The sequence below is a fragment of the Leopardus geoffroyi genome, chromosome X (genome assembly GCF_018350155.1).
Source record: "Leopardus geoffroyi isolate Oge1 chromosome X, O.geoffroyi_Oge1_pat1.0, whole genome shotgun sequence".
NCBI lineage: Eukaryota > Metazoa > Chordata > Mammalia > Carnivora > Felidae > Leopardus > Leopardus geoffroyi.
In genome coordinates this window covers 70,641,311-70,662,565 of record NC_059343.1, presented here as the reverse complement: position 1 = coordinate 70,662,565, position 21,255 = coordinate 70,641,311, and the positions used below count along the sequence as shown (strand labels likewise).

Here is a 21,255-nt window from a genome sequence, read left to right as displayed (position 1 = left end):
TGCCTTTTGATGCATCTCAGAAAAAAGCACCTGGGAAATTACAGAGGCAAATAGGGAAATGACTTTCCAATTATGGTAGAAATATCATCTCATAATTTCTTTTAATATTGTTTCTTTCAAACTAGGTACTATTATACACTACACTAGAACCGCAGGATTGGCTTTAGACTAAAGGTTCCTCCTTCTACTTCTCTATTCTACTACAATTCAAAACATACAAACAAAATAAGCAATAGTCTTGTCAATATGGTGCTAATATGTCAGCAGGAAACAATGTGTTAATGCATTACTGTACACTGTAAAATGAGTTAACATGTATGGTTTCAACAGGGTTCTTTCTAAAAATCTAATATTTGAATCCTAGAATGACAGTGTGATACTGGCATAATGACTAATAGGTAATGAGACAAAATGGAGTGGTCAGAAACAGACATTCACTTACATAGTCATTCAATTTTTGACAAAGGAGACAAAACAATCCAATGAAAAAGGGAAACTCTTTCCACAAATGGTACTAAAACAACTTAAAATCCACATGGAAAATACAATGATATGAAATTCCTATATTAAACCATACACAAAAAATATTTTGAGACAGATCATAAATCTAAATGTAAAAACTAAAATTATAAAGCATTTAGGTGAAAACAGAAAAGAATATCTTCCCAACTTGGGGTAGGCAAAGTTCTACTAGACATGACACAGAAAGCAGTAGATAAAAGAAAAAAAAAACCACAGACCTCATCATAATTAAAAACTACTACTCACCAAATGATTCCATTAAGAAAATGTACAAGCAATCTCTACACTGGGAGAAAATACTCGTAAACTAACTACATACAGAGAACTATTACCTAGTCTATATTAAAAACTCCAGGGATACCTGGGTGGCTCAGTTGGTTGACTGTCTGATACTTGATTTTGGCCCAGGTAATGATCTCATAGTTCATAAGATAGAGTCCCAGGTTGGGCTCTACACTGACAGTGTGGAGTCTGCTTGGGATTCTCTCTCCCACTCTCTCTGCCCCTCCCCTGCATTCTCTCTCTATCAAAGCAAATAAGTAGATATTTTAAAACCCCAAGCTTCAATAATTCAATAATAAAAATACAAACAACCCATATTTTAAAAATAAACAGATGTTGTGAGAAGACACTATACACACACACACAAAATGATATATGAAAGGACAAAAAAAGCACATATAAAAGTGCCAAACATAAGCAGTTAACACAAAATGCAAATTAAAGCTGCAATGAGACATGACTAAATACTCACCAGAATGACTAAAATTGAAAAGCCTGATAATACCAAATTTTGGCAATGATGTGGAGCAACTGGAAATTTTATACATTTATTATTGAAATATAAAATATAGCTGTTTGGGAAAAGTTCTGGAAGATTCTTATAAAATTAAACATGCAGGGGTGCCTTGGTGGCTCAGTCGGTTAAGCATCTGACTTCAGCTCAGGTCATGATCTCGTGGTTCGTGAGTTCGAGCCCCACATCGGGCTCTGTGCTGACAGCTCAGAGCCTGGAGCCTGCTTTGGATTCTGTGTCTTCTTCTCTCTCTGCCTCTCCCCTACTTGTGTTCAATCTCTCTCTCTCTTTCTCTCTCTCTCTCTCTCTCAAAAATATATTAAAAATGTAAAAAAATAAATAAAAATAAATAAATAAATAAATAAATAAAATTAATTATGCATCTTCACCAGCAATCTTACTCCTAGGTATTTCCAAAGAGGAATGAAAACATATGACCACAAAAAGACTGTAAACAAATCTTTACAAAGCATATAGGATTTTTAGGGCAAGGAAATACTCTATGATGCTATAACGATGGCTACGCACCATTGTACATTTGTCAAAACTCACAGAATGCACAACACCAAGTGTGAACCATAAGGTAAACTATGGACTTTGTGTGATTGTGATGTATCAATGCAGGTTCATCAATTGTAACAAATGTACCACTCTGGTGGGGGATGTTAATAATGTGGGAGGCTATGCATGTGTGGGGTTAGGGAGTGTATGGGAAATCTCTGTACCTGCATTCTAATTACAAGCTGCTCTTACAAGAATTTTCTTACAAAAATCCTGCAAAAATATGTTCAGAACAACTTTAATCATAGTCTCCTTAAACTGCAGACAATAATAACATCCATGAAAAGAAGAAAAGCTAAAGTGTGGTATATTCATACAATGGAATTCTACACATCAATATAAAAGGGAAAATCAGCTGACACCAAAAATTAACATTGAACCTTTATGCTGAGTGAAAAATAAATCTTATAAAAAAGCGTATAATATACAATTCCACTTACATGAATTCGCAGAATTGTCAAAACTAATCTGAGTTGGGAAAAACTGGGGAAGATGGCAGTGTAGGAGGATTCTGGGCTCACCTCATACTGAAGATCACTTAGATTCCACCCATATCTACCTAAATAACCCAGAAAACCTCCAGACTAGCAGAACAGACTCTCCGGAACCAAGAGTAGACAAGACATTCACGGAAGAGGGTAGGAAGGGCAAAGAGGCAGTCAATGCTACACAGACTGGTGGGAGGGAGCTGGGGCAGTGGAGGGGCTGGCTAGCCCAGCAAGGCAGAGCCCCCAAAGTCTGGTTTGCAAAAGCAGAGGGGCCAGACTGTGTGAGTTCTAACAGCCAGCAGGACTTAACATCTGGAATGTTAAAAGTCAATAGCTCTGCTCTCGGAGAGTGGGGAGGGCAAGAGGACACCGGGATGGAGAGTTGTTGAGCCCTGGAAGACAGAGCTCAGCTTGGCGGGGAAACAAAGGCACTGGCAAGCACCATTTCCCTCTCCCATTCCCCAGCTGAAATTTGAAAGGGAACCAGTTGCCTTCACCAAACATGCTTGCACCACACAAATGCCCAAAGTTGTCTTTCTGTGAATCCATCCCTCTGATGGACCTGCCTCCCTCCAAGTGCTGCATGGCCCCTCCCGCAGGGGACCACCAATGGCAAAGTGGGCTAGGCCTACCCATCCAGCCTATCCCGCCCCTGTGCACCTTGTGGATCCACCCTTCTAATATGCCCTTGGCCAGATCCCATCGAAGCAGCACCACAAGCCTGGCAGTGTCCAAGTAGCCCAGACAGGGGCCACACCACTCCACAGTGAGGCCTGCCCCTGGGAGAGGGGAAGATAAGGTACACACCAGTCTGACTGTGGCCCTAGTGGTGGGCTGGGGGAAGACAACAGGTCAGACTGTGGCCCTGCACACCAATACAAGTTACTCTGGACAGCACAGGGGAAGTGCCCTGCAGGTTGGAGCTACCACAGGGACTACCCAAAATGACGAAATGGAAGAATTCTCCTCAAAACAAACTCCAGGAAGTAGCGACTGCTAACGAATTGATCAAAACTGATTTAAGCAATATAATGGAAACAGAATTTAGAATGATAGTCACAAAATTAATCACTGGGCTTGAAAAAAGCATAGAGGACAGCAGAGAATCTATTGCTACAGAGATCAAAGGACTAGGAAATAGTCATGAGGAGCTAAAAAAAAAGCTATAAATTAGGTGCAAAATAAAATGGAGGCGGCCATAGCAATAATTGAAGAGACAGAGGAGAGAATAGGTTGAATTAGAGATAAAATTATGGAAAAAGAGGAAGCTGAGATAAAGAGAGAAAAAAATTCAGGATCATGAGGGGATAATTAGAGAACTAAGTGATGAAATCAAATGGAACAATATCCGAATCATAGGAATTCCAGAAGAAGAAGAGAGAGAGAAACGGGCTGAAGGTGTACTTGAACAAATCATAGCTGTGAACTTCCTGATCTGGGAAAGGAAAAAGGCATTGAAATCCAAGAGGCACAGAGAACTACCTTCAGACGTAACTTGAATTGATCTTCTACATGACATATCATAGTGAAACTGGCAAAATACAAGGATAAAGAGAAAATTCTGAAAGCAGCTAGGGATAAACATGCTCTAGCATATAAAGGGAGACTGATAAGACTAGTGGCAGATTTATCTACTGAAACTTGGAAGGCCAGAAAGGAATGGCAGAAATCTTCAATGTGTTGAACAGAATAAATATGAAGTCAAGAATCCTTTCTCCAGCAAGTCTGTAATTCAGAATAGAAAGAGACAAAGGTTTTCCCAAACAAACAAAAAATGAAGTAATTCATCACCACTAAACCAGCCCTACAAGAGATCCTAAGGGGCACTCTGAGAGTGAAATGTCGCAAGGACCACAAAGTACCAGAGACATAACTACAAGCATGAAACCTACAGATATCACAATGACTCTAAACCCATATTTTTCAATATTAACACTGAAAGTAAATGGACTAAATGCTCCAAACAAAAGACACAGGGTATCAGAATGGATGAAAAAAACAAGACCCATCTATTAGCTGTCTACAAGAGACTCATTTTAGACCTGAGGACATCTTCAGATTGATAGTGAGGGGATGGAGAACTATCTATCATGCTACTGGAAGTCAAAAGAAAGCTGGAGTAGCCGTACTTATATCAGACAAACTAGACTTTCAATTAAAGGTTGTAACAAGAGATGAAGAAAGACATTATATAATAATTACAAGGTCTATCCATCAGGAAGAGCTAACAATTACAAATGTCTATGTGCTGAATACGGGAGCCCCCAAATATATAAAACAATTAATCACAACCATAAAGCAACCTTATTGATGAGAATGTGATAATTGCAGGGGAATTTAATATCCCACTTACAACAATGGATAGATCATCTAGACACAGGATCAATAAAGAAACAAGGTCCCTGAATGATACATTGGATCAGATGGACTTGACAGACATATTTACAACTCTGCATCCCAAAGAGACAGAATATACTTTCTTCTCAAGTGCACATGGAACCTTCTCCAAGATAGATCACATACTGGGTCACAAAACAGCCTTTCATAAGTATAAAAGAATTGAGATCATACCATGCACACTTTCAGACCATAATGCTATGAAACTTGAAATCAACCATAGGAAAATGTCTGGAAAACCACCAAAAGCATGGAGGTTATAGAACACCCTACTAAAGAATGAATGGATCAACCAGGCAATTAGAGAATAAATTAACAAATACATGGAAACATATGAAAATGAAAATACAACAATCCAAACGCTTTGGGATGCTGTGAAGGCAGTCCTGAGAGGAAAATACATTGCAATGCAGGCCTATCTCAAGAAACAAGAAAAATCTCAGATACAAAATCTAACAGCACACCTAAAGGAAATAGAAGCAGAACAGCAAAGACATCCCAAACCCAGAAGAGGAGAAATAATATCAGAGCAGAAATAAACAATATAGAATCTAAAAAACTTGTAGAGCAGATCAACGAAACCAAGATTGTTTTTTTGAAAAAATAAACAAAATTGATAAACCTCTAGCCAGGCTTCTTAAAAAGAAAAGGGATATGACCCAAAGAGATAAAATCACCAATGAAAATGGAATTATGACAACCAATCGCTCAGAAATACAAGCAATTATTAAAGAATACTATGAAAAATTATATTTCAACAAACTAGACAACCTGGAAGCAATGGACACATTCCTAAGCACCCACCCACTTCCAAAACTCAAACAGGAAGAAATGGAAAACTTGAACGGACTCATAACCTGTGAAGAAATTGAATCAGTTATCAAAAATCTCCCAAAGAATAAGAGTCCAGGACCAGATGGCTTCCCTGGGTAATGCTACCACACATTTAATGCACAGACAATACCTATCCTTCTCAAGCTGTTCCAAAAAATAGAAAGGGAAGGCAAACTTCCAGACTCATTCTATGAATCCAGCATTACTTTGATTCCCAAACCAGATAGAGACCCACCAAAAAAAAAGGACTACAGGCCAATATCCCTGATGAATATGGAAGCAAAAATTCTCAACAAGATACTAGCATATCGAATTCAACATCACTCAAAAAGAATTATTAAACTATGATCAAGTGGGATTCATTCCTGGGCTGCAGGGATGGTTCAACATTCACAAATCAATCAATGTCATACATCACGTTAAGAAAATGAAAGATAAGAACCAAATGATCCTGTCAATCGATGCAGAAAACGCATTTGACAACATTCTGCATCCTTTCTTCATAAAAACCCTTGAGAAAATCGAGATAGAAGGAACATACTTAAACATCAAAAAAGCCATTTATGAAAAGCCCACAGCTAATATCATCCTCAATGGGGGAAAAATGAGAGCTTTCCCCCTGAAATCAGGAACATGACAGGGATGTCCGCTCTCACCACTGTTGTTTAACATAGTGGTGGAAGTTCTAGCATCAGCAATCAGACAACAAAAGGAAATAAAAGGCATCAAAATTGGCAATGATGAAGTTAAGATTTCACTTTTTGCAGATGACATGATATTATACATGACAACCTGAGAGACTCCACCAAAAGTCTGCTAGAACTGATACATGAACTCAGCAGAGTCGCAGGATACAAAATCAATGAACAGAAATCAGTTGCATTCTTATACACTAATAGTGAAGCAACAGAAAGCAAATAAAGAAACTGATCCCATTCACAATTGCACCAAGAAGCATAAAATACCTAGGAATAAACCTAACCAAAGATGTAAAAGATCTGTATGCTGAAAATTATAGAAAGCTTATGAAGGAAATTGAAGAAATAAAGAAATGGAAAAACATTCCGTGCTCATGGATTGGAAGAATAAATATTGTTAAAATGTCAATACTACCCAAAGTTATCTACACATTCAATGCAATACAAATCAAAATTCAACCAGCCTTCTCCTCGAAGCTAGAACAAGCAATCCTAAAATTTGTATGGAACCACAAAAGACCCCAAGTAGCCAAAGTAATATTGAAGAAGACCAAAGCAGGAGGCGTCACAATTCCAGACTTTAGCCTCTACTACAAAGCTGTAATCATCATGACAGCATGGTATTGGCACAAAAACAGACACATAGACCAATGGAATAGAATAGAAACCCCAGAACTAGACCCACAAACGTATGGCCAACTAATCGTTGACAAAGCAGGAAAGAACATCCAATGGAAAAAAGACAGTCTCTTTAATAAATGGTGCTGGGAGAACTGGACAGCAATATGCAGAAGAATGGAACTAGTACATTTTCTCACACCATTCACAAAAATAAACCTAAAATGGATAAAGTATTGAATATGAGACAGGAAAACATGAAAACCCTAGAGGAGAAAGCAGGAAAAAATCTCTCTGACCTTGCCGCAGTATTTTCTTTATTGACACATATCCAAACACAAGGGAATCAAAAGCAAAAATGAACTACTGGGACCTTATGAAGATAAAAAGCTTCTGAACTACAAAGGAAACAATCAACAAAACTAAAAGGCAATGGATGGAATGGGAACAGATATTCGCAAATGTCATATCAGACAAAAGGCTAGTATCCAAAATCTATAAAGAACTCACCAAACTTCACACCTGAAAAACAAATAATCCAGTGAAGAAATGGGCAGAAAACATGAATAGACACTTCTCTAAAGAAGACATCCAGATGGCCAACAGGCACATGAAAAGATGCTCAACGTCACTCCTCATCAGGGAAATACAAATCAAAACCACACTCAGATACCACTTAATTCCAGTCAGAGTGGCTAAAATGAACAAATCAGGAGACTATAGATGCTGGCGAGGTTGTTGAGAAACGGGAACCCTCTTGCACTGTTGGTGGGAATGCAAACTGGTGCAGCTGCTCTGGAAAGCAGTGTGGAGGTTCCTCAAAAAACTAAAAATAGATCTACCCGATGACCCAGCAATAACACTACTAGGAATTTACCCAAAGGATACTGCTGTGCTGATTGCATAGGGGCACTTTTACCCTAGTGTTTATAGCAGCACTTTCAACAATAGCCAAATTATGGACAGAGCCTAAATGTCCTTCAACTGAATAATGGATAAAGAAATTGTGGTTTATATACACAATGGAATACTACTTGGCAATGAGAAACAATGAAATATGTCCTTTTGTAGCAACGTGGATGGAACTGGAGAGTGTTATGCTAAGTGAAATAGTTCATAGAGAAAAAGACAGATACCATATGCTTTCACTCTTATGTGGATCCTGAGAAACTTAACAAAAGACTATAGGGGAGGGTACGGAAAAAAATTAGAGTGGGAGGGAGCCAAAACATATGGGACCCTTAAAAACTGAGAATAAAATGAGGGTTGATGGGGAGCGGGAGAGAGGGCAAAGTGGATGATGGGCATGGAGAAGGGCACCTGTTGGGATGAGCACTGGGTGTTGTATGGAAACCAATTTGACAATAAATTTCATATTAAAAAATAAATAAATATAATTACACATTTTTCAACTAATTCATAGCTTATTTTTGTCTCAAATTTTAGAATACTATCATTAATTTTAATTTAACATATTTAATTTTCCTTATTTCACCCATTTTTTTGTGTGTGACACAAAGGGAAAATAAAATATTCTTAAACATTCATTATATATGTATGTCCCTATATTTTACACAGAGTACTAAAGAAAATATAATTATTTAGCACTCAGGTATCAAAAAGTATGTATATGTGAAATATTTTATTGGATAAAAAAACTTAGAAGGCCACTTACCACATCTATCATATCTGATTCCATTTCATGGCTGAGGTAAGACTACAAGGAAAAGTAATAAAGGAATTAGTGTTGAATTTTTCATATAAATCTCTTATTCTTTTACAGGTACAGAGTAAAGTATTGAATGATAACATTTAATGTATTTCAAATAATCTATTTCCAGGTTATAGAAAGACATCTTTCAGAATCTGAGGAAATAGCACCAATCTGAAAGCTTCTTTTAACAGATGGCTTTTTTCAATTTATATTTATTGTAATTATGATAATTTGGATTTTTTCTACCATCTTATTTTGTCTTCTATGTACCCCATTTTTGTGTCCTCCTTTCATCCATCTTCTCTGCATTCTATTAATTTTTTTCTTAATTTTCTACTCTATTGGTCATGACATAACACATTCTATGCATGTACCTGAACCTAAGTTTTAAAATGCATAGAAAATAATCTAATCAATACCTATATCCTCCTCTGATCACTAAAATGACTTTAAAACCTTTATACTCTAATCTCCTCTCTTCCACCTTTTATATTATCATGGTCCAATATTTCAGTTCCATATATTAAACTGGCAAAATTAGTCTTAACTCTCAAATATTATAAAATGAATGATATATTTTATCATTTTCCTGCCAGAGTTTCTTTTTAAGAAATTTGTTTATTTATATTAATACAGATAACATACAAGTGCCATATATATAAATATATATATACATACACACACACATATATATGTATATATATGATATCTTTACATATGTACATACCTGCATAATCACAACAAAATTATGAATATAGAAACTATCCAGCATTTCATAAGGTTCTCTTATGCTCCTTTCCAGTCTATACTCTAAGTGGTAAGCAATATTCTATTGCATAATCAATCATTTTTGTCTACTTCAAAGCTCATACAAATGAAAACATATAGCACAATTCCTTTGTCTCTGGCTTTTTTTTTTAGTCTTTATATTATCTGTAAGAGTCATGTAGGATGAACATCTCTTGATTTTTTTAAGTTTTCATTTCAATTCCAGTTACTTAACAGACAGTGTAATATTAGTTTCAGTTCTACAATTTAGTGATTCAACACTCACATACAACACCCTGTGCTCATCACAAGGGCACACCTTAATCCCAATAACCTATTTAACTTATCTTCCTACCCACCTCCTATCTGGTAACAGTTTTTTCTCTAAAGTTAAGGGTCCACTTCTTGGCTTCTCTCTCTCTCTCTCCTTTTTTCCCTATGCTCATTTGTTTTGTTTCCGAAATTCCACATATGAGTGAAATCCTATAGTACTTGTCTTTCCCCGACTGCCTTATTTTGCTTAACATAATGCTCTATAGCTCCATAAACACTGTTGCAAATGGTAATATTTCATTTTTTTGTGGCTGGGTAATATTCCATTCTATATCTATACCAACTCCTATTCCATTGTATATCTTTACCAACTCCTCTTTATCCATTCATCAGTCAATGGACAGTTGGGCTCTTCCCATAATTTGGCTATTGTAGATAATGCTGCTGTAAACATCAGGGTATATGTATCCATTTGAATCTGTATTTTTGTATCCTTTAAGTAAGTACCTAGTAATGCAATTGCTGGATCACAGGGTAAATTCTTATTTTTAACTTTTTCAGGAACCTCCGTACTGTTTTCTAGAGTGGCTGCACAAGTTTGCATTCCCATCAATAGTTCAACAGGGTTATCCTTTCTCCACATCCTCACCAACATGTGTTCTTTCTTCTGTTGTGAATTTTAACCATCCTGACAAGTGTGAGGTGATATCTTCTTGTAGTTTCGATTTGTTATTTCCCTGATAACCAAAGATGTTTATCATCTTTTCATGTGTCTGTTGGCCATCTGAATGTCTTCTTTGGAAAAATGTCTATTCATGTCTTCTACCCATTTTTAATTGGATTATTCATTTTTGTGGTGTTGAGTTTTATAAGTTTATATATTATGAATATTATTCCTTTATCAGGTATGCCATTTTCAAATACTTTCTCCCATTTTGTAGGTTGCCTTTTAGTTTTGTTGATTATTTCCTTCGCTGTGTAGAAGTTTTTTATTTTGATGAAGTCCCAATAGTTTATTTTTACATTTGTTTCCCTTGCCTCAGGACACATATCTTGTAAGAAGTTGCTATGGCCAAATATCAAAGAGGTTACTCTCTGTATTCTTTAGGATGTTAATGGTTTCCTGGCTCACATTTAGGTCTTTCACCCATTTTGAATCTATTTTTGGGTATGGTGTAAGAAAGTGGTCTAGCTTCATTCTTTTACATGTTGCTGTCCAGTTTTCCCAACACCTTTTTTTGAAAAGACATTCTTTTTCCCATTGGATATTCTTCCCTCCTGCTTGTCAAAGATTAATTGAACATATAGTTATAGTTTCATTTCTGGGTTTTCTATTCTGTTCCATTGATCTATGTGCCTATTTTTCTGTCATTACCATACGGTTTTGATCACTACGGATTTGTAATATAATTTGAAGTCTGGAATTGTGATGCCTCCGGAATGCTTTTCATATTCAAGGTTCTTGTGGGTCTTCAGGATCTTTATGGTTCCATACAAGTTTTAGGATTGTTTGTTCTTGCTCTGTGCAAAATGCTGGTGGTATTGTGACAGGGATTACATTAAATGTGGAGATTACTTTGGGTAATATAGACATTTTAACAATATTTGTTCTTCCAATCCATGAGCACAGAATATCTTCCCATTTCTCTGTGTCATGTTCAATTTATTTCATCAGCATTTTCTACTTTTCAGTAATACAGAACTTTCACCTCTTTGGTTGAACACCACTTAGTATCAGTTCTACATGTTACATATTTTCCATCTTTTCAATTTCTATCTTCTGTATCCACATATGTAAAGTGTACCTCTTATGAACATAATTTAGGTCTACTTTTAATACATTCTTAAAATATTTGTCTTTTAAATGGTGTGTTAAACTATTTACATTTAAGGTAATTGCTGATATAATTGTGTTTATATCAATCAGTTTTATAGCATTTGTTTGGTCTGTATTTTATCTGTTATTTGTTTCTTTATTCCAATTTCTTGGAGGATTTTTTTGGGATTAATTATTGCACTATTCCATTTTTCTCATATATAATGTTTTGACTTATTCTATCTTTTTTTTTTAATTTGAGGATAATTTACACACAATGCTACATTAATTATGTTAGTTACAGAAACAAATACTGTTTCCTTTAATATTATTTCCATCCTTATTGTAGTGTAAGCTTGTCAAGTGTGGTTTGGGAAACTGTGTGTCTTCAAGATCTTTCAGGGGTACATTAGGTCAAAATTATTTTCATAATAATGAGAGTATTTGACTTATTTGCTCTCCTTACTCATTAGTATAGAATGGGGCACTCCAGAGTTTTATGCCATGTAATATGACAACATATTAAATGCAGAATATGAATATCGAACTATCTTCTATTAAATCATAATTAAAAGGGTTTGAAAAATATACAAAATATAATTCTTATTTTTTTGTTTTAGAAATACTTATTTTTTAAAAACATGATCTTTATTTTAACAAGTAATGGGTCTATTACAACATTAAAAATAATGTGTTTAACAGTTTATTAGTGTGAATTTTTTTCTAAATATATTTTATTTTTTATTAAATTTTTAATTTTAATTCCAGTATAGCTAACATACAATGTTATATTAGTTCCATGTTTACAATATAATGATTAAACAATTCTATCTATCATAACTCAGTGCTCATCATAAGTATACTCTTAATCTCCTTCACCTATTTCACCCATCACCAACCTCCTCTTTGATAAGCTTTATTATAAATGAATATCCTCCATTAGTTATTATTTTCAGCAAGAGCATTTTTTTACTTGAATCATAATTCTTAATACACAGTTCTAAAATATATATATAAAACATTCCATCCAAGAAAAACAGAATACACATTTTCTTCAAGTATACACAGAAGAATCCCCTGATTAAATCACATAAACAGGAAATAACAAATATTACAATTTTAAGAAGGCTATAATCTTGTCAAGTATATTTTTCAACCACAATGGTACAAAATTAAATATCAACAATAAACAAAGCTGGAAAAACTACAATGTAAATATTAAATATATAATATGTATATATTAAACAACAAACTACTGTAAAAGCAAGAAGCCAAAAAACAAATCAAACAGCAAATCAAAATATGTCTCAAAACAAAGAAGAAAGGAAACACAGTATTCCAAAACTTATGTAGTGCAGCAAAAGCAAATGGTAGAATGAAATTTATGCTGTAAATGATTACATTAAGAAAAATAGTTCAATTAAACAACTTATCATTACACCATCAGGAACTAGAAAAAGAAGAAAGCTAGCTGAGATTTAGTAGAGGAAAGAAATAACAAAGAAAAATGAGAAATATGAATGAAGTCATATGGTATTTGTCTTTATCTGACTGACTTATTTCACTTAGCATAATCCACTTTAGCTCCATCCATGTTGTTGCAAATGGCAAGATATCATCCTTTTTGATATCTGAGTAATATTCCATTATATATATACCTATCTTCATCCATTCATCAGTCGATGGACATGTGGACTCTCTCCATAATTTGGCTATTGTTGGTAACATTGCTATAAACATTGGGGTGCATGTGCCCCTTTGAATCAGTATTTTTGTATGCTTTGTTTAAATACCTAGTAGTGTAATTGCTGGGTCATAGGGTAGTTCTATTTTTAACTCTTTGAGGAACCTCCATACTGTTTTTCAGAGTGGCTGCAGCAGTTTGCATCCCCACCAACAGTGTAAGAGGGTTCAACTTTTTCTGCATCCTGGCCAACATCTGTTGTTTCTTGTGTTGTTAATTTTAGCCATCCTGACAGGTGTGAAGTGGTTTAAGAAATAAAACAAATGAACATAGAGGAAGGGGAAAAAGGAGAGAAAGAGGGAAGCAAACCATGAGAGAGTCTTGAACAAACTGAGGGTTGATGGAGGGAGGTGGTCAGGAGATGGGCTAATGGTTGATGGTTAAAGAGATCACATGCTGTGATGAGCACTGGGTGTTGTATGTAAATGATGGATCACTAAATTCTACACCTGAGACCAATTTTTCCATATATGTTAACTAAAATATAAATAAAAACTTTAAATAAAAAAGAAAAATCAGAAATCAATATGAGACCAGAATAAATAATAACATAATACATTATCTAAGAAAAAAAGAGAAGATTCAAAAACAAAAATGAGAAATGAAAGAGAAAACAATTCAACAGATAATCACAGAAATACACAGTGTGAGAACAGATTACTATAAACAATTACATACTAAAAACATCAGATAACTTAGGAAAAAGAAAACACAGGTAACTCCTAAAGACACACAAGTTACCAAGATTGAACCATGAATCTTGAATCCAAGAAATGGGAAATCCTAGATCAATAACAGAAATGAAGTTTGCATTATGAATCAAAAACTCCCAGCACAGAAAAGCCCAAGACCATATGGTTTCATTGTTGAATTCTACCAAATATTTTAAAAATAATAATTAATGACAATCTTTATCAAAACTATACAAATAATGGAATATAGGGAACACATTCAAAATCATTCCAAGTGGCCAGTACTACCCTGATATCAAAGCAGGATAAAAATAATACAAGAGAAATAGAGTCTAGTTTTATGATATAAGTATTTCTACTTCAACTTTCTTGTGACATCCATTTGCATGATAAATGTATCTCCCCCCGCAATTTTCAAACTGCAGGTGTCTTTAAGTGTAAAATGAGTCTCTTGTAGGCAGCATATACATGGATTTTTTTAAATCAATTCTGACATCCTATGTCTTTTGATTGGAGCATTTAGTCCATTTACATTCAAAGTAATTATTGATAGATATGCATTTATTTTCATTTTATTACCTGTTTTGCCATCTAGAGATTTTCTCTGACATTTTCTCATCTTTTTTACTTTTGGTCTCTCTTTCAACTCAAAGAATCCTCTTTAATATTTCTTGCAGGGCTGGTTTAGTGGTCATGAACTCTTTTTAGTTTTGTTTGTCTGGGAACTCTTTTTATCTCTTCTTATATTCTGAATTATAGTCTTGCTGGATAGAGTCTTCTTGGGTGCAGATTTTCCGAATTCATCACATTGAATATACTGTGCCACTTCCTTCTGGCTTGCCAAGTGTCTGTTGAGAAATCTTCAGCTAGCCTTATGGGTTTTCCCTTGTAAATTAAGAACTACTTTTGTCTTGCTCCTTTTAAGATTTTTTCTTTATCACTATATTTTCAAAATTAATTGCAATATGTCTTGGTGTTGGACTTTTGTTTATTTTGAAGGGAGTTTGTGCCTTCTAGGTCTGAATGTCTGTTTCCTTCCCCAAATCAGAGAAGCTTTCTTCAATAATTTCTTAAAATTTTTTCTGCCCTCTTTTCTCTCTCTTCTTCTTCTGGGACTCCTATAGTATGAATGTTATCATGATTGATGAAATCACTGAATTCCTAAAGTTTATTAGGCTGTATAATTCTTCTGTGCTCCAGTGGGACCACACTTTTCAGTCAAGCTTGCCTTAGTACCAGTGTGATGGGCCCCTCCCCTAGAAGACCAGCACAAACAACATCCACACCATTTCTCATGACCAGAGATTTATTCAGGACCTCAATTCTGTTGGAGTTGGTGTCAGTGCTCATTTCACAAGGAGACCAGAGCACACCTAGTTAAAACTCACCACATTCATGCCAGGGACCAAACACTGGCTATAGCAGGCAAGAAGAGCCTCTGCAGACAACTGGCCTGAAGGATATAGCATCCAATCTACAACAGCAGAGTGTATGCAGCACACACTGGAGACACTCCCTGAAGTGCCAGGCCTTGGTCACTATATGACCTCTTCTTTGTAAGGCCATTACTTTAAGCAGCAGGAGTCTCATTGCAGTCTAAAATAATTTTAAAGGTGGGGCACCTGGGTGGCTCAGTCGGTTGAGCGTCTGACTTTGGCTCAGGTCATGATCTTGCGGTTTGTGAGTTTGAGCCCCACGTCAGGCTCTGTGCTGACAGCTCAGAGCCTGGAGCCTGCTTCAGATTGTGTGTCTCCCTCTCTCTCTGCTCCTCCCCCACTCACACTCTGTCTCTCTCTCACAAATAAATAAAAGCATTTAAAAAATAAAAAATAAAATATTTTTTAAAGGTATAAATATTTCTCAGACCAAAAAATTTAATGTCTTGCACTACAAATTAAAATATGTGTCTGATTTATTTCAGTGCAAATTAAATTAGTAATTTCACTGCTTCTTAAGTAATGCCTAGCATTTCACTAAAGGGCTGCATCCTTGTAATTTTTTACTATTATAAATGTTATACCATTTATAAATCATTGATAGTTGTTTTTATTTTATACAGACGGTATTCATTTATATCCTACAAACACATTTACCATTTCTGGGACTATTCATTACTTATTTCAAGTTTTTACTTTCATCTGAGATAATCCTCCTCTAGGTAGAAAAACTTCACTAATCCTAGTGCAAGTCTCTTGTAACAAATTCTTTCAGCATTTATTCTTATTAAAATATTTTCATTTTGCCCTCGTTTTTTTTCAAGTGTTTGTTTAAATTCTAGTTAGTTAACATGTATGATAAAATCGGCTTCAGGCGTACAATTTAGTGATTTATCACTTACATATATCTCCCAGTGCTAATCACGACACATACCCTCCTTAATACCTAACACCCAGTTAGCCCACACCCCACCCACTTCCCTACATCAACCTTCAGTTTGTTCTCTACAGTTAAGAGTCTCTTATGGTTTGCTTCCCTCTCAATCTCTTTTTGTTTCTTCCCATGTGTTCATCTGTTTTCTTTTTTTTAATTTTCTTTTTTTATTTTTTAAAATTTACATAGAAATTAGTTAGCATACAGTGCAACAATGATTTCAGGAGTAGATTCCTTAGTGCCTCTTACCCATTTAGCCCATCCCCCCTCCCACAATCCCTCCAGCAACCCTCAATTTGTTCTCCATATTTATGAGTCTCTTCTGTTTTGTCCCCCTCCATGTTTTTATATTATTTTTGTTTCCCTTCCTTTATGTTCACCTGTTTTGTCTCTTAAAGTCCTCATATGAGTGAAGTCATATGATTTTTGTCTTTCTCTGACTAATTTCACTTAGCATAATACCCTCCAGTTCCATCCACATATGACGTGATACTCTATATGGAAAACTCAAAATATTCCACCAAAAAACTGCTAGAACTGATTCATGAATTCAGCAAAGTTTCAGGATATAAAATCAATGCACAGAAATTGGTTGCATTCCTATACACCAATAATGAAGCAAAAGAAAGTGAAATCAAGGAATCAATCCCATTTACAGTTGCACAAAAAAACCATAAAATATCTAGGAGTAAATCTAACCAAAGAGGTGAAAAATGTATACACTGAAAACTATAGAAAGCTTATGAAAGAAATTGAAGATGACAGAAAAAAAAATGGAAAAAGATAACATGCTCCTGGATAGGAAGAACAAATATTGTTAAAATATCGATACTACCCAAAGCAATCCACATATTCAATGCAATCCCTATCAAAGTAACACAGCATTCTTCACAGAACTAGAACAAATAATCCTAAAATTTGTATGGAACCAGAAAAGATCACAAATAGCCAAAGCAATCTTGAAAAAGAAAACCAAAGCAGGAGGCATCACAATCCCGGACTTCAAGCTATACTACAAAGCTGTAATCATCAAGACAGTATGGTACTGGTACAAGAGCAGACAGATCAATGGAACAGAATAGAGAACCCAGAAATGGATCCACAAATGTATGGCCAACTAGTCTTTGACAAAGCAGGAAAGAATATCCAATGGAATAAAGACACTCTCTTCAGCAACTGGTGCTGGGAAACTGGACAGCGACATGCAGAAGAATGAACCTGGACCACTTTCTTACACCATACACAAGAATAAACTCAAAATGGATGAAAGACCTCAATGTAAGACAGGAAGCCATCAAAATTCTCGAGGAGAAAGCAGGCAAAAACCTCTTTGATCTTGGCCTCAGCAACTTCTTACTGAACACGTCTCTGGAGGCAAGGGAAATAAAAGCAAAAATGAACTATTGGGGCCTCATCAAAATAAAAAGCTTCTGCACAGCGAAGGAAACAATCAGCAAAACTAAAAGGCAACCGACAGAATAGGAGAATATATTTGCTGTGTAGAATATAAATTGGCATGGACTTTCGCCTTTCACTATTTTAAAGATATCATAATATTTTCTTCTGGCTAGGGTGAACAATCATTCTGGTTTTCTGGGAACTGTTTCAATTTTAAAGTTGAAAGTGTTGCTTCCTGGTACCTCCTTTAGTCCAGGGGAAATAAGAATATTTTGTCATCTCACATTTGGCTTCCATGGCTTGTGCTGAAAAGCCAGCTATCAATCTTATTATGTGGTTTTTTTTTTTTTTGAAGAATGTTTTCTTTCTCCAACTGATTGTAACATTTTTTTCTGTTTTTGATTTTTCAATAACTTGAGTGATTTGACTGTGATGTGTGTAGGTAAAGTTTTGTTTGTTTATAAACATCCTGCTGGTGGTCTGATGAACTTCTTTAATCTGTGGTTTTATGTATTTCATCACATTTGAAAAAATATTCTTGGTCATTATTTATTTAAATGATTTTCCTGCCCCATTCTCTCTATACTTTCCATTTGGAATACGAATTACATGTATGTTAGAAGGTTTAGGCATGTCATACATACTCTGTTCTCATTTTTCCATTCTTTTTTTTCCAGTGCTTTAGTTTAGATTGTTTTCAATTGACAAATCTTCCAAATTCACTAACATTATCTACTATTGAACTTATCTAAGTAGCTTATAATTTCTGATATCATATTTTGCAGTTATATAATAAAATGTGCAAGTATCTATTTTTATACATTCTAATTACTTTTGGTAATTATCCATCTTCTTATGCATTTTGTCTTTTTCTCCATTATCTGTATATATTCAATAGCCTGGTCTACTGTAACAGATTCCATAGATTGGGATTAAAAAAACAAGCATTTATTTTTCATAGTTCTGGAGGCTAGGAAATCCAAGATCAAAGAGATGGCCAATTCCATTCCTGATGAACGACCCTTTCCTGGCTTGAAGACAGCCATTTGATGTCTATCCTCACATGGCAGAGAGAGAGATATAGAGAGGTCTGGTCATTTCATCCCCTTATAAGTGCACAAATACCATCATGGGGCCTTCACACTCATGACTCCATCTAAACCAAATTACTTCCCAAAGGTCTCATCCCCAAATGTCACCACATTTGGTATTAGGGTTTCAACATATGGTTTTGGGGAACACATTCAGCCCATAGCACTTTATTTTATTTACTTCTGCTTTCAACTTTATTTTATTTTATTTTTTATATGAAATTTATCGTCAAATTGGTTTCCATACAACACCCAGTGCTCATCCCAACAGGTGCCCTCCTCAATGCCCATCACCCACTTTCCCATAGCACTTTAATATAATAATCACAATTATTTTGAAGCCCTTTTACAATAACCCTAATATCTAGATGCTTTCTGATATACTGCTATTGAATATTTCTTTTTTCTTATTAATAATTTTCTTGTATATTTGTATATCTAGTAAATTTTATTATATTTCAGATATTGTAGATGATACATTGCAGACACTATGAATTATGTTATTTTCCTCTAGAGGATGTTATATAATATCACGGCAGGCAAATTACCTTGAACCACCTTGATCCCATTGAAACTTGGTTAGACTTTATTCAAGATAATTATCTTGGAAAGTGGCCCTTAATCATAAAATAGGGCCATTCTGAGGTTTAAAACCGAAGACTATGGTTGTTAATAATACCTTGGTATTGCCTAAACTCAAGCCTCTATCTCCCAATAACTGTGCAGTTTCTGAAATATCTCTCAAGCATTCCAGCCTAACACCTGTTTTCTGATAGACCTACCACACCAGAATCTTACTCTGAAAATGCAATGCCTAGAAATTGGTTAAATAAGCAAGGGAACTTGTATTCATATTTTCATAGCTCTCTCTTTGTGTCTTTTTCCTTTCTTGGAATCACCTCTTACCCTAAGTCCAACTACCATGCTGGCCCTGAAATTATCTTCCCAGTGGGGTGTTATCCTGTATTTCTCCTCTATTTCTCTGAACTGTGGTTTTGAAACCACCCTCAGGGGAAAATCCAGGGTAAATTCTGGGCTCACTTAATGTATTTTCTTTCACTCAACATTGTACCTTTGCTTGTTTTTAATGATTCTAGTTATTTTATACATTTAATCCAGGTTTTGTAGGGTTTTTTTTTTCTGGTACCAGCTATCACTAGCTTGTTCCCTTACCATACTTTCTTGCTTCCTATTTCTTTCTTAAAGATTCCTTTAATTAGTTTTCAGTGAAGGAATGTGAATAGAAAACTTCTGCAATATTTTTCTGAAAATATTTTGAGGAAATATTTTGTCTTCTTTAAGTTAAATAATTCTAAGTTTACACATAGTTTTGTCAGAAAATAAGATATTTGATTATCTTCTGATATGCTGTTTTGATGATAAGATGGTTATTACTCTGTCATTTATCTGTAGTTCTTTTTTTCCTTTGATTCCTTTTTTTAAATTTATTTTTTAAATTTACATCCAAGTTAGTTAGCATATACTGCTACAGTGATTTCAGGAGTAGATTCCAGTGATTCATCCCCTATGTATAACACCCAGTTCTCCTCCCAAAAAGTGTCTTCCCTAAATGTTCCTTACCCATTTAGCCCATCCCCCCACCCACAAGCCCTCCAGCAACCCTCAGTTTGCTCTCTGTATTTAATAGTCTCTTATGTTTTGTTCCCCTCCTTGTTTTTATATTATTTTTTCCTCCCTTACCTTATATTCATCTGTTTCGTATCTTAAATTCCTCATATGAGTGAAGTTGTATGATATTTGTCTTTCTCTGACTGGCTAATTTCACTTAGGATAGTAGCTTCTAGTTCCATCTGCGTAGTTGCAAGTGGCAAGATTTCATTCTTTTTGATTTCCAAGTAATACTCCACACAGCATACTTTCTTGATAAAAACCCTCAAGAATTTTTGGATAGAAGGATTGTATCTTAAGATCATAAAAGTCATGTATGAAAGACCCACCACTAATATCATCTTCAATGGAGAAAAACTGAGAGCTTTCTCCCAGGGTCAGGAACAAGACAGGGATGTCCACTCTCACCACTGTTATTCAACATAGTATTGGAAGTCCTAGCCTCAGCAATCAGACAACACAAAGGAATAAAAGGCATCCAAATCGACCAGGAGGAAGTCACACTTTCACTCTTTGCAGATGACATGATATTCTATATGGAAAACCCAAGAGATTCCACCAAAAAACTGCTAGAACTGATCCATGAATTCAGCAAAATCACAGGATATAAAATCAATGCACAGAAATCGGTTGCATTCCTATACACCAATAATGAAGCAAAAGAAAGAAAATCAAGGCACCAATCCCATTTACAATTGCACCAAAAACCATAAAATACCTAGAAATAAACATAGCCAAAGAGGTGAAAAATCTATGCCCTGAAACCTATAGAAAGCCTATGAAAGAAATTGAAGAAGACACAAAAAAATGGAAAAATATTCCATGCTCATGGATTGGAAGAAAAAA

The 21,255-nt window shown here is 35.2% G+C and overlaps 1 protein-coding gene across 2 annotated transcripts in view; it reads right to left on the bottom strand.

Annotated features, from left to right (window-relative positions):
• LOC123594530 overlaps window positions 1–21,255 on the bottom strand; it is a 414,794-nt gene that overhangs the window by 172,586 nt on the left and 220,953 nt on the right. For both annotated transcript variants that reach the window (XM_045471283.1, XM_045471284.1), the window contains one exon: window positions 8,590–8,631. In XM_045471283.1, coding sequence (XP_045327239.1) covers window positions 8,590–8,631 — 42 coding nt within the window. The remainder of the gene's footprint in view (window positions 1–8,589; window positions 8,632–21,255) is intronic.